The following is a 10,959-nucleotide window of genomic DNA, read 5'->3' as shown; positions in this document are numbered from 1 at the left end:
CGGATTGATCAGATTCGGCAATATCAGGAGATAGTAAAGCACAATCAGTTTTACTGAAATTTTACAAAAATGAGTGATTGAAATCTATCGTTCAGCTATTTAAGCTATATTATGCAGCACATTTGATTACTTTTTTTTTTTTTTAGAATCATATAGTAGACACGGTAAAAGAATATATCAAGAACTGCTTCACCCACAACTGTGCCTCTAGGAAACTGGGCTGAGGGTGTGAAAAGGAAAGATCAGATGAGGAAACGTGCAGAGATCCTCAGACACCACTGCTGCCGCCATTGTTGTTAACGGCAACAACCAGTCTTGCCCATGGCTGAGGTTCTAGGTACACAGCAGCTCATAGGACCAGCCCTGATATCAGCCATTTCATTATCCATTTAGAAAAGAAAAGTGGCCATAAATAAAACACTGCCTCAAGGCCTAGGTGCCAAATGAGTGGCGTAGTAAATAATTGGGATAATTCAGGAGAGGGAGTGGGGTCTGAGGGTCTGACCACTGAAGATGATTTTATTCAGTCTTGGTATTTTCCCCCTTGCTTTGTACTCTTTGAAGGACCTCCCCCCGTTTCCCTCACCTTTCAGCCTCAGTCCCTGTCAACTGTCACTCTGTTCTCTGGTTCTGTGAGTTTAGCTGTTTTAGATTCTATGTAGAAGTGAGATAGTACAATATTTTTCTTTCTGACTTATTTCATTTAGCATAATGCCCTCAAGGTCCATCCATGTTGTCCCAAATGGCAAGCTTTCCTTCTTTCTCATGGCTGAATAATTTTCCATCACATATATATGCAGATCCCATACATATATGGGAATGCAGATACCTCCTTGATACCCTGATCTCATTTCCTGTGGATATATACCCAGAAGTGGGATTGCTGGAGCAGATGGTGGTTCTATTTTTAATTCTGAGGACCCTCCATACTGTTTTCCATAGTAGCCGTAGCTATTCACATTCCCAGCAGTGCATGTGGGTTCTCTTTTTCCCACATCCTCACCAACAGTTATTACCTCTTATCTTTTTGGTAATGACCATTCTAACAGGTGTGAGGTGATACCTGATTGTAGCCTTGACTTGCATTTCCCTGATGATGAGTGATATACAGCGTCCTTTCATGTGTCTGTTAGCCATTTGTATGTCTTCTTTAGAAAAATGTCTATTCAGGGGTGCCTGGGTGGCTTAGTCGGTTAAGCATCCGACTTTCACTTAGGTCATGATCTCGCGGTTCGTGGGTTCGAGGCCCGCGTCGGGCTCTGTGCTGACTGCCAGCTCAGAGCCTGGAGCCTGTTTCAGTCTGTGACTCCCTCTTTCTCTGACCCTCCCCTGCTCATGCTGTCTCTCTCTCTCTCTCTCCTAGAAATAAATAAAAAGCATTTAAAAAAAAAAGAAAAGAAAAATGTCTATTCAGGTCCTCTGCCCATTTTTTAAGCCAGACTGCTTGTTTTTTGCTATTGAGTTGTATGATTTCTTTATATATTCTGGATATTAACCCCTTATCAGCTAGATGGTCTGCATATATTCATTCCATATATTGCTGTTCATTTCACTAATTGCTGCTTCTTTAAAGCAGAAGCTTTTTGGTTTGATGTAGCCCCACTTACTGGATTTTTGCCTTTATTGCTTTGCTTTTGATATCATATCCAAAAGAATAGTTGCCAAGAGCAATGTCATGGAGCTTTTTCCTTTTTTTTTTTTTTCTTTTCTGTCTTCCTAGTTTTATGGTCTCAGGTCTTACGTGTAAATCTATAGTTTATTTCAAATTAGTTTTTGTGAGGGGCGCCTGGGTGGCTTAGTCGGTTAAGCGTCCGACTTTCGCTTAGGTCATGATCTCGCGGTTCGTGGGTTTGAGCCCCGCGTCGGGCTCTGTGCTGACTGCCAGCTCAGAGCCTGGAGCCTGTTTCAGTCTGTGACTCCCTCTCTCTCTGACCCTCCCCTGCTCACGCTCTCTCTCTCTCTCCTAGAAATAAATAAAACATTGAAAAATTAAAAAAAAAAAAACAAATTAGTTTTTGTGAGCGTTGTAAGATAAGGATCCGATTTCACTCTAGGGCATGTTCCTATCCAGTTCCCCAAACACCATTATTGAAGAGACTTTCTTATCTTCATTGACTATTTTTGGTTCCCTTGTCAAGTACTAGTTGACTATATATGTAAAGGTTTATTGCTTTCTATTCTGTTCCACTAATCATTGTGTCTAAAACCAGTACCGCAGTTTTGATTTCTGTAGCTTTGTAATATAACTTGTGATCAGGGAGTGTGATGCTCCCGGCTTTGTTCTTTCTCAGCTAATTGCTTTAGCTATTCAGGGTCTTTTGTGGTTCCATATGAATTTTAGCACTGTTTTTGCTGTTTCAATGAAAAATGCCATTGGAATTTTGATAAGGATTGCATTGACTCTATACATTGCCTTGGGTAGTATGGACATCTTAACAATATTAATTCTTCCAATTCACGAAAACTGGATAGTTTTCTGTTTGTGTCTTCTTCAATTTCTTTGATCAGTCTTACACTTTTCAGTGTACAGATCTTCACCTCTTTGGTTAAATTTATTCCTAATTATTTGTTTTGATGCCATGGTAAATGAGATTATTTTATTTATTTATTTTACAGGTATTTCATTGTTCACATATAGAAATGCAACTGATTTCTGTGTATTGATTTTGTATCCTACAACTTTACCGACTTCGTTTATTTAGTCTAACAGTTTTGGGGTGGGGTCTTTAGGATTCTCTGTCTATAAGAGCGTGTCCAATCTAGAGACAATTTTACTTCTTTATTTTTGATTTGGAACGAATGAAAAAACATCTTTGGCAAGGAGCATGACCCTCAGGGAGACTTTCCACTATACCTTTCCCCCCTGCTCATCAAATCTAGATAGTGTGGCCTCAGAAGAGACTTCTGTCCTCTGGCAGCCCCTTCTTCAGTACCCTCTTCCCCTTTGGTTTCCCAACAGAGCCCTAAGGCCCTTTATCTTCTTGGGCCATTTCTGTGGACTGAACTTTTGTGTTCCTCCAAAATTCATATATTAAAACTTAATCCCCAATGTGTTGGTATTTGGAGGTAGAGCCTTTGGGAGGAGATTAGGTCATAGGGCAGAGTCCCCATGAATGGGATTAGTGCCCTTATCAAATTGACCCTAGAGAACTCCCTCACCCCTTCTACCATGTGAGAACGCAGTGAAAAGAGAGCCATCTATGAACCAGGAAGTAGGCCAGATACCAAATCTGCTGGGGCCTTGATCCTGGATTCCCATCTTCTAGTACTGTCAGAAATCATTTTTTTTTGTTTACCCCATCAGTCTATGGTATTTTTGTTATAGTAACCCAAACACATTCAGACAGCCATCCGCCAATGAGCCCATTATTACAGTATATGAGTATATGCCTACATTACAGTATATGAGGCTCTAACTTTAATAGAAGGTTTATGAGCAAACTCACTCCTTGAGTGGAATAAACCCACCTTCTTTCCACTCAGAGATCTCCAGCAGCCCCTTCTTTAGATGCTTGGAAAGGTCTTTACCAACCTCCGATTATGCCTGGGCAGGAAGCCTGGGAGACCCTGGTAGAGTCTTAGCCATAAGCTAGCACCAAAAGCTTGTTGTTCAGGGCAAGCAGCTGCCCTCAGTGGATCTGAAAAAAATTACACTTAAAAAAACAAAAGTTCCCTTTCCCCAACCACCCGTCCCCACCTCAGTTGTCTTCAGATGGACACTAAGAAGGATGAGGACCGTTGGCTAAGAATTTATACAGCCATTGCTGGAGCATTTTCTCCAGACTTTGGTATTCTACCTTCTGCCCATGTAAGATTTCAGAGCACTTAAGAGCAAAACCAGCCCAGGTGGAGTGTCCCGGTCGTCTCCATGCAGTGAATAAAAACTGACTACTGGCCGCTCCTACTTTCATGGAAGTTCACTGAGCAGGACATCTGAGGACTCTGGAAGGAGGCTGGCGTGGATGCCTCTGGGATCTCACCCCACTGTCTCCTCCTCACCATGCCCACCCCAAGTTAGAGAAGTGATTCCTCTGTCAGACCATCCAGTCGAGCAGTTCAAAGGTCACAACACAAACACAATGACCCACGCATCTGTTTCCAGCTACAGGTTTATTTCCATGACAAAACTGATTTGTAGGTCACAGGACCATCACAGACACCACTCACCACTCAGAAAGCCCACAAGGAGAGCACAGGTGGATGGACTCAGCCTCCCCTGTACCCCCCCCCCACCCGCCCCAGAGTCTGAGGGAGGCCAGGCAGGAGCAGATCCAGCAGGTAGCTAGCTGACTCTCTGAGGGGATAGGAAAGTCCGGGGTGGGGTGGGGATAAACAGACACTGCAAGGGGCTCTCAGTGAGACTGGAGAACACCACGCCCTTGGAAAGAAGGCCTTAGGGCCCTCCCCCCCGCCCTAGAATACCACACCATTTGTTAGAAAGCTTGCCCGTGTGTCCTCAACAGCAAAGCACAGATACAGATTTCCCAGCAGGAGCTCAGAAATCTAAGAGCCAAGGACACAGCATTCTGGGGCTTATGGGTTGATTTTCAGCCCAAGACACAATGCGAGCTCAGACTTCTGAATCTTTCCGTCCTTGTTCACATCACAGTGGCGCAAAAGAATCTCCCGGAACTTATCGAGGTCCACTCCGCTGATGCTGGGCTGAGGACAGAAAAGGGAGCATGTCAGGAGACCAGCCAGTGGTGGCCCCAACCTTGAGTGCCACCCCCTCTCCACCCCGCGCTCACTCCCTCAGGGGACAGCCTGCCTCCTGGGAGAGGCTCCGTGGAGACAGGCGGTGGGGACGGTCCCACCTCCTGGTCCACCACGTGTTGTCAGGGGTCCGGCCAGCACCTTTACCTCCCAGTACGGCTATTCGGGCAGGAGAACCAGCCCCACATTGCTTCTCTGCGGCTCTAGGGGAAGTCTGTCCTTTTAGGCCATGATAAAGACATTTTGCCTTGGAGCGGATGATTGCCATCACAGACTCCGTCTTGGTACACGGATGAGAGAAGACACATTTCGCTGTCTCCCCATGGGAGTATTTTGGACCTCTTATTTTAGAAAGGGTTGTAAGGAACGAAATACTGACTAAAACATGATGTCGCCGAGCTGCGGACGTAGGGCTTATTACAAGGGGTATTTTAAACTGTGACACGCATCAGACAGGAAAGTAATTTCAAACTCAAAAGGTCTGCATGGAGGGCCTGGGTGGCTCAGTCGGCTGAGCGTCCGACTTTGGCTCAGGCCAGGAGCTCACGGTTCATGAGTTCGAGCCCTGCATCGGGCTCACCTCTGTCAGCGCAGAGCCTGCTTCAGAGCCTCTATTCCCCTTTCTCTCTCTCACTCCGCTGCTCATGCTCTCTCTCTCCTCTGCTCATGCTCTCTCTCTCAAAAATAAAAAAATAAAATAAAATAAATTTTAAAAAAAGGTCAGCAAAAGTGAGCAATGCTTGAACTGAGTGACTTTCCACAGGCCATTTAATTTAACCCTCATGATCACCTTGGGAGGTAAATGAAGGGAAGTTTCTTTCGATCTTTTGAGTTATGTTTTTCTTTTTTTTGTTTTTTGCTTTTCTTTCTTTCTTTCTTTCTTTCTTTCTTTCTTTCTTTCTTTCTTTCTTTCTTTCTTCCTTCCTTCCTTCCTTCCTTCCTTCCTTCCTTCCTTCCTTTCTTTCGAGAGAGAGAGAGAGAGAAAGAGAGAGAGAAAGCAATCCCAAGCAGGTTTAGTGTGGAGCTCTGTGCTCCTTGGGACTTGATCTCGAGACTGTGTGATCATGACCTGAGTTGAAATTGAGTCCAACACTTAACCAACTGAGCCACCCAGCTGCCCCTACTATCAACTTTTAATTCACAGATGAGAAAACTAAAGCACAGAGAGGTTTTTTAATCTTCCCGCTGTCACAGCTGGTACATGTCAAAACCAGATCCACACTGAGGCGTGTGGGTCCTGGGCTCCTGTCTTTACCAGTGCGCCCTACCACAGCCTCCATGTAAAACGCGTGTTTTATATCTTACCCCCCTCATGAGAAAGTGTGTGAGTGGATCTGAAGGGTTTGGCTGAATAGTGCTTCTCTGTCCCCCTTGAGTCTTGGGCCCTACGGGAACCCTGGGGGCTGGATGTGTGCCTGCCCGTGGTAAGTGCTGCATGCGTGCTTGACTGTCTGCAAACGCGGTCTTCCTGTCTCCGCCATACGCCCTCCCTTTCCTGAACGCGCTGTCTGTCCTGAAACAGTGAAAGCTAAGGCCTGAACCCAGTCATTGCCAGCCCGTCCCCAGTCTCCACGCTGGAGTCAGCACCCGGGCATGGCCCGGCCTGCACCCCCGAGACCCTAATTGGATGACAGCTTTGATGGTGGCAGGCATTCTTGATTGGAAACCGCTTATGACAGCGCTTGGATCAGAATATTTAATTAGCCAGCACCTTGCTCTCCAACCGTGCAAAGTTGTACCGTGCTCTCTGCTGTTTATTGGCCATGCTGCTGTCCGAGAGCACTGAGGCGGCGGGTAGAGGCTGAGGTGTCACCGCCTGAGACCTCGGCCAGGCCCCTGCCAGCAAGGCTCGGCTCGTCTGAGAGAGATCAGGGTAACAAAGGGCACCCCAGCACCCGCCCTGTCCCACGTCTCTTCCAGTTATCACCCGCCCCTCCGTGTGTTATGATGCAAAGGAGGGACTGGTTGGTGTTTCTTCAGTGTCGTTTTGCAGGCAGATGGAAGTACCCCCTCGGACAGCAGGAGTCCTTAGAGGGAGGCAATCACAGGGGGTAACAGGGGCCACGCTGTTGAGGGCAGGAGGCACAAAGCACGTCACCGGGTCCCACAGCCCCAACACTGGCTGTTTGCGATTATACTGCTTCCCCTTGCCTCCCGTTGTCTTTTCTTAAAAGTTGTCTGTCACCCAGGGGATGGCAGCACGTTAAGTCACTAAACTGTTTATCAGTGGAGCTCAACCCAGGCAGAATATACCTAGAAACAAAGTCCGTTAACAGGAAGTCTACTCAAATGCAGAGATCATGCTTCTGTCTTTTCTCCACTTTCAGATTTCAGATTTCTCTACATATCATTTTTATGATTTAAAAAATTTAAAAAAATGAGAACGTGTGTGCTAAGGGCTAGTAGCTCTTTGGAGGAGCATATAGTACATTCAATCCCTTCGGGTAAGTATTGTCCCCTCTTGCTAATCAACTTGTCAACAACAGAGAAAAGCAGAAGCAGTGTCTAGCAGGATAAAAATGAACTTTTGGGAGCCCGGGGCAGGACCTCTCCTCCCTTCCAGGCAGAACTCCTGGTCACCTCTGGCACCTCCATACGTGTGGCTTCTAACATTCCTGTTCACACTTCTACTCCTTGGTATGCGCTGAGCCCCTTGAATGTCTTGCCTTTCGGCTTTCTAGTTTAAGCTATAGATTCTCCTGCTGATTTCCACGTGGTGCCGAGGGACCTACAGACTCTTTAGAAATCTTGTGCAGGAATTATTTGGTCATATCCCCCAGGACCTTGCCATCTCATCATACTGAAAGAAGACAGCCTTGGGCACCATTTTCCAGAGATCAGGGCAAGGGATGTTCTGGTAACCAGATAGTCTTGTTAATATAAATTCAATATATGTATCATCCATGGTTGAAAGAAAACAATAATGAAAGACTATAAAATAAGCTCACTTCAGGGTCATTATTGCAAACATGAATGATCCTGACCTGGACGCTACACTCAGAAACTGAGCCATGGCATGCTCTGGTAGCTGCTTTTGAAACAAATTCCAGATACTATTTGCTTACTTGTCCTGTGGTCTTTTCTGAGAAATTTCAGATTTATCCAAAGATTCTCCCGTGACAACATCCTTCAAATTATACGGTAAATAGTTTTTAAGCAACGCAGAAGACTGGGAAAGACCCAATACATGTATGTACCTCAGTTATAGGGCTTCGGAGGAGAACTTTAACAATTAACTACTGGGGCGCCTGGGTGGCTTAGTCGGTTAAGCGTCCGACTTTCGCTTAGGTCATGATCTCGCGGTTCGTGGGTTCAAGCCCCGCGTCGGGCTCTGTGCTGACTGCCAGCTCAGAGCCTGGAGCCTATTTCAGAGTCTGTGACTCCCTCTCTCTCTGACCCTCCCCTGCTCACGCTGTCTCTCTCTCTCTCTCCTAGAAATAAATAAAACATTAAAAAAAATTAAAAAAACAAAACAAAACAATTAACTACTTTGTACCCCCTTTATAGCTCAACAGATCAGCCCTTGTCAACTACTTTTGTACTACTGACCATGGTCTCACACAGTCCTTGAAAACCCCCTCTCTGAAATTGGCTGGTACTTATGTTAAGAGGAACCATTCTGTTAGGCCTGAAACAGAGGGTCAAGGACAAGCATGATGGGGACCCATGGAGGTGTCCCATGGAGGTGATTCAAATCTATCAACGAGTGAGGCAAAGGCATGTTTTGGGATGGTCTAGGATTTTCTCCTTCTCTTTGATTTTCTCTGGGAAAATGTCTCTTCTACTCTGTTGCTGGGTTAGGTTTTACTTCTGGGTCTCCCAGTAACCTTTGGAAGCCATTGCCAAACTCCGTGACAACTGCAAGGGTCTGTAGGCATGCAAAGCCCTGAACTGTGCCCCTCGGTGGTCTGTGGCCTTGGCTCCACTGTGCTCAGGAGGCCATGGTGCTGAGAAGCAGGCTCACCACCCTGCGCATCTATCAAAACCAAATAAAAACCGCAGTTTGGCAAAGCCTACTGCCGTGCAACTTTAATGTCCCATAGAGAATTGCTCAGTTTCTATTACAGGAATCATTTTGGCATTAAAGAGGTAGTAAGTACAGTGGGACTTTTCTTTAGTAATCAATGTAAAAGACACTACCACACCAACACCCACGCACCATTTGGTTGTACAGGTGCCCGTGGAATTTCCCAGCCCATGACGGGAACGCGGAAGAGGCAAGACTTAGGAGGCCAATAATACACCTCTGTCATCCTGACTAGAGGGCAGAAAAAAATCTCCTCCATGCCTGCTCACTCACAGTATGTGGACTTCCTGGGGGTTTATGCAAAAATTGATAAATTTATAGGAAATCTTCTGCTGCAAAACTCCATAGTTTTAATCAGGTTTTTAAACAGGTCTGGGATTCCAAAACCAGTTAACAGTTGCTACTCTAATTTGTTGCCATCTGGACCAATTGGGACAGACTCACTGTGTCCTGTATTAACCTGAAAAAATCTCTAAGGATATGAAAATACAAAATTCAGTGGGTACAGGGTGATGTAGAAAAGGAAAAGTTGCAAAGTATATGTTTAACTAGACCAGGCAGCCAGTCAGTACAAGTCACTGGGATCTCAAAGGAGATTGCTTGCTTTAAACAGTCTACACTACATAAAACAGTTTTGTGCTGTAGATTATAATCTAAATCCTATCAGTCTGAACCACCACAATGTCTTGATAGACAGGTAGCCAAAATTTTAGGCTAAGCATTAGAACAGCCCCTGGGGGGAGGGCGGAGGACAGGAGGGCAGGAATGAGGGGTGGGGGGGAGGAATCCTTAATATGGGATTTATTTCGTGAAATTAAAAGGTTTTAGGTATTCTAATAACCAAATCTGGGGGGAAAGGCCCTTCTGCAACCAAAACTAAAGCTGTAATATACACAGTGGCACTATACACCCATAGTAAAATAAACAGCTTTTCAATGATGGTAACAAGAAGTTTCTATGAGAGTTTCACTTAATTGAAACTACAAATGATCTTAAGAGAGAAAGAGAGACTTACCAGGTCTCACGGAAGCTCAAAGTTTGTTAAATAGACTATGCCCCTAGATCTTCTCCCTAGCATTAATCATCAGCCTTACTGATTCTCAAAAATAAACAGTGGAATCCATCAGAATGGCAACCCCAACCCACAATGGATCCCTATAGCCTCGTGAAATCACCTTGACCAGCTCCATCATGTCTTTGACAAACCCATCCACTTCTGGCCCTTCCAGAGCTCCAGTTTTACTCTGAAAGATAAAAGACCCAATTAATCCAATATCATTTTGAGTCAAAAAGCTAAAGAATAAGTTAGGCGAATTGTCCAAATCAGTATTCTTTTGTGACTGCAAATAGGTTCAGAAATGGCACATTCCAGTTTGGTTCTTTGTGCAGGATGTGAATATTCCATAGAAATTAAAAGAATTAATTGTAGGGGCACCTGGGTGGCTCTGTCAGTTAAGTGTCTGCCACTTGATTCTGGCTCAGGTCACAATCTCATGGTTGTGAGTTCAAGTCCCCCCATCAGGTGCTCAGGATTTTCTCTCTCCCTCTCTCTCCTCCCCCACCTTCCCCCCACTTGTATTCTCTCTCTCTTTCTCTTCCTCTCAAATAAATGATGAATGGATAAAGAAGATTTGGTTTATATATACAGTGGAATACTACTTGGCAATAAAAAAGAATGAAATCCTGCCTTTGCAATGATGTGGATGGAGCTAGAATGTATTATGCTGAGTGAAATAAGTCAGTCAGAGAAAGACAGATATCATATGTTTTCACTCATATGTGGATCTTGAGAAACATAACAGAAGACCATGGGGGAGAGGAAGGGAGAAAAATAGTTACAAGCAGAAAGGGAGGGAGGCAAACCATAAGAGACTCTTAAATATAGAGAACTGAGGGTTGATGGGGAGGGGGGAAGAGGGGAAAGTGGGTGATGGGCACCGAAAAGTACACTTGTTGGGATGACCACTGGATGTGGTGTGCAAGTAATGAACCACGGGAATCTACCCCAAAAACCAAGAGCACACTTTACACACTGTATGTTAGCTAATTTGACAATAAATTATCTTTTTAAAAATAATAAGTAAATAAGTAGACTTAAAAAAGAATTAATTATAAATAAGTGTCTCCTTGTAAACAAATGAGAAGCAGTAGTTTTAAGTCCTTGGCTCTTGCAAATAGCATTAACATGATATATACTGACTTCATTTGCTTCCCAAATA

At 44.7% G+C, this 10,959-nt stretch overlaps 1 protein-coding gene across 1 annotated transcript in view; it reads right to left on the bottom strand.

Moving 5' to 3' along the window:
* Positions 1-4,533: 4,533 nt before the first annotated feature.
* Positions 4,534-10,959, bottom strand: part of SCGN (secretagogin, EF-hand calcium binding protein) — a 34,821-nt gene continuing 28,395 nt past the window's right edge. Inside the window, exons 10-11 of the mRNA XM_039257262.1 lie at positions 9,916-9,984; positions 4,534-4,662 (exon numbers count right to left, since the gene is read on the bottom strand). Of these exons, the coding sequence (XP_039113193.1) occupies positions 4,534-4,662; positions 9,916-9,984 (198 nt within the window). The remainder of the gene's footprint in view (positions 4,663-9,915; positions 9,985-10,959) is intronic.

The sequence above is a fragment of the Hyaena hyaena genome, unplaced genomic scaffold, assembly GCF_003009895.1.
Source record: "Hyaena hyaena isolate Hyena2069 unplaced genomic scaffold, ASM300989v1 scaffold_614, whole genome shotgun sequence".
NCBI classification, from domain to species: domain Eukaryota; kingdom Metazoa; phylum Chordata; class Mammalia; order Carnivora; family Hyaenidae; genus Hyaena; species Hyaena hyaena.
Note: the sequence above shows the minus strand (reverse complement) of the source record. Positions and strands in the feature narration are given on the sequence as shown.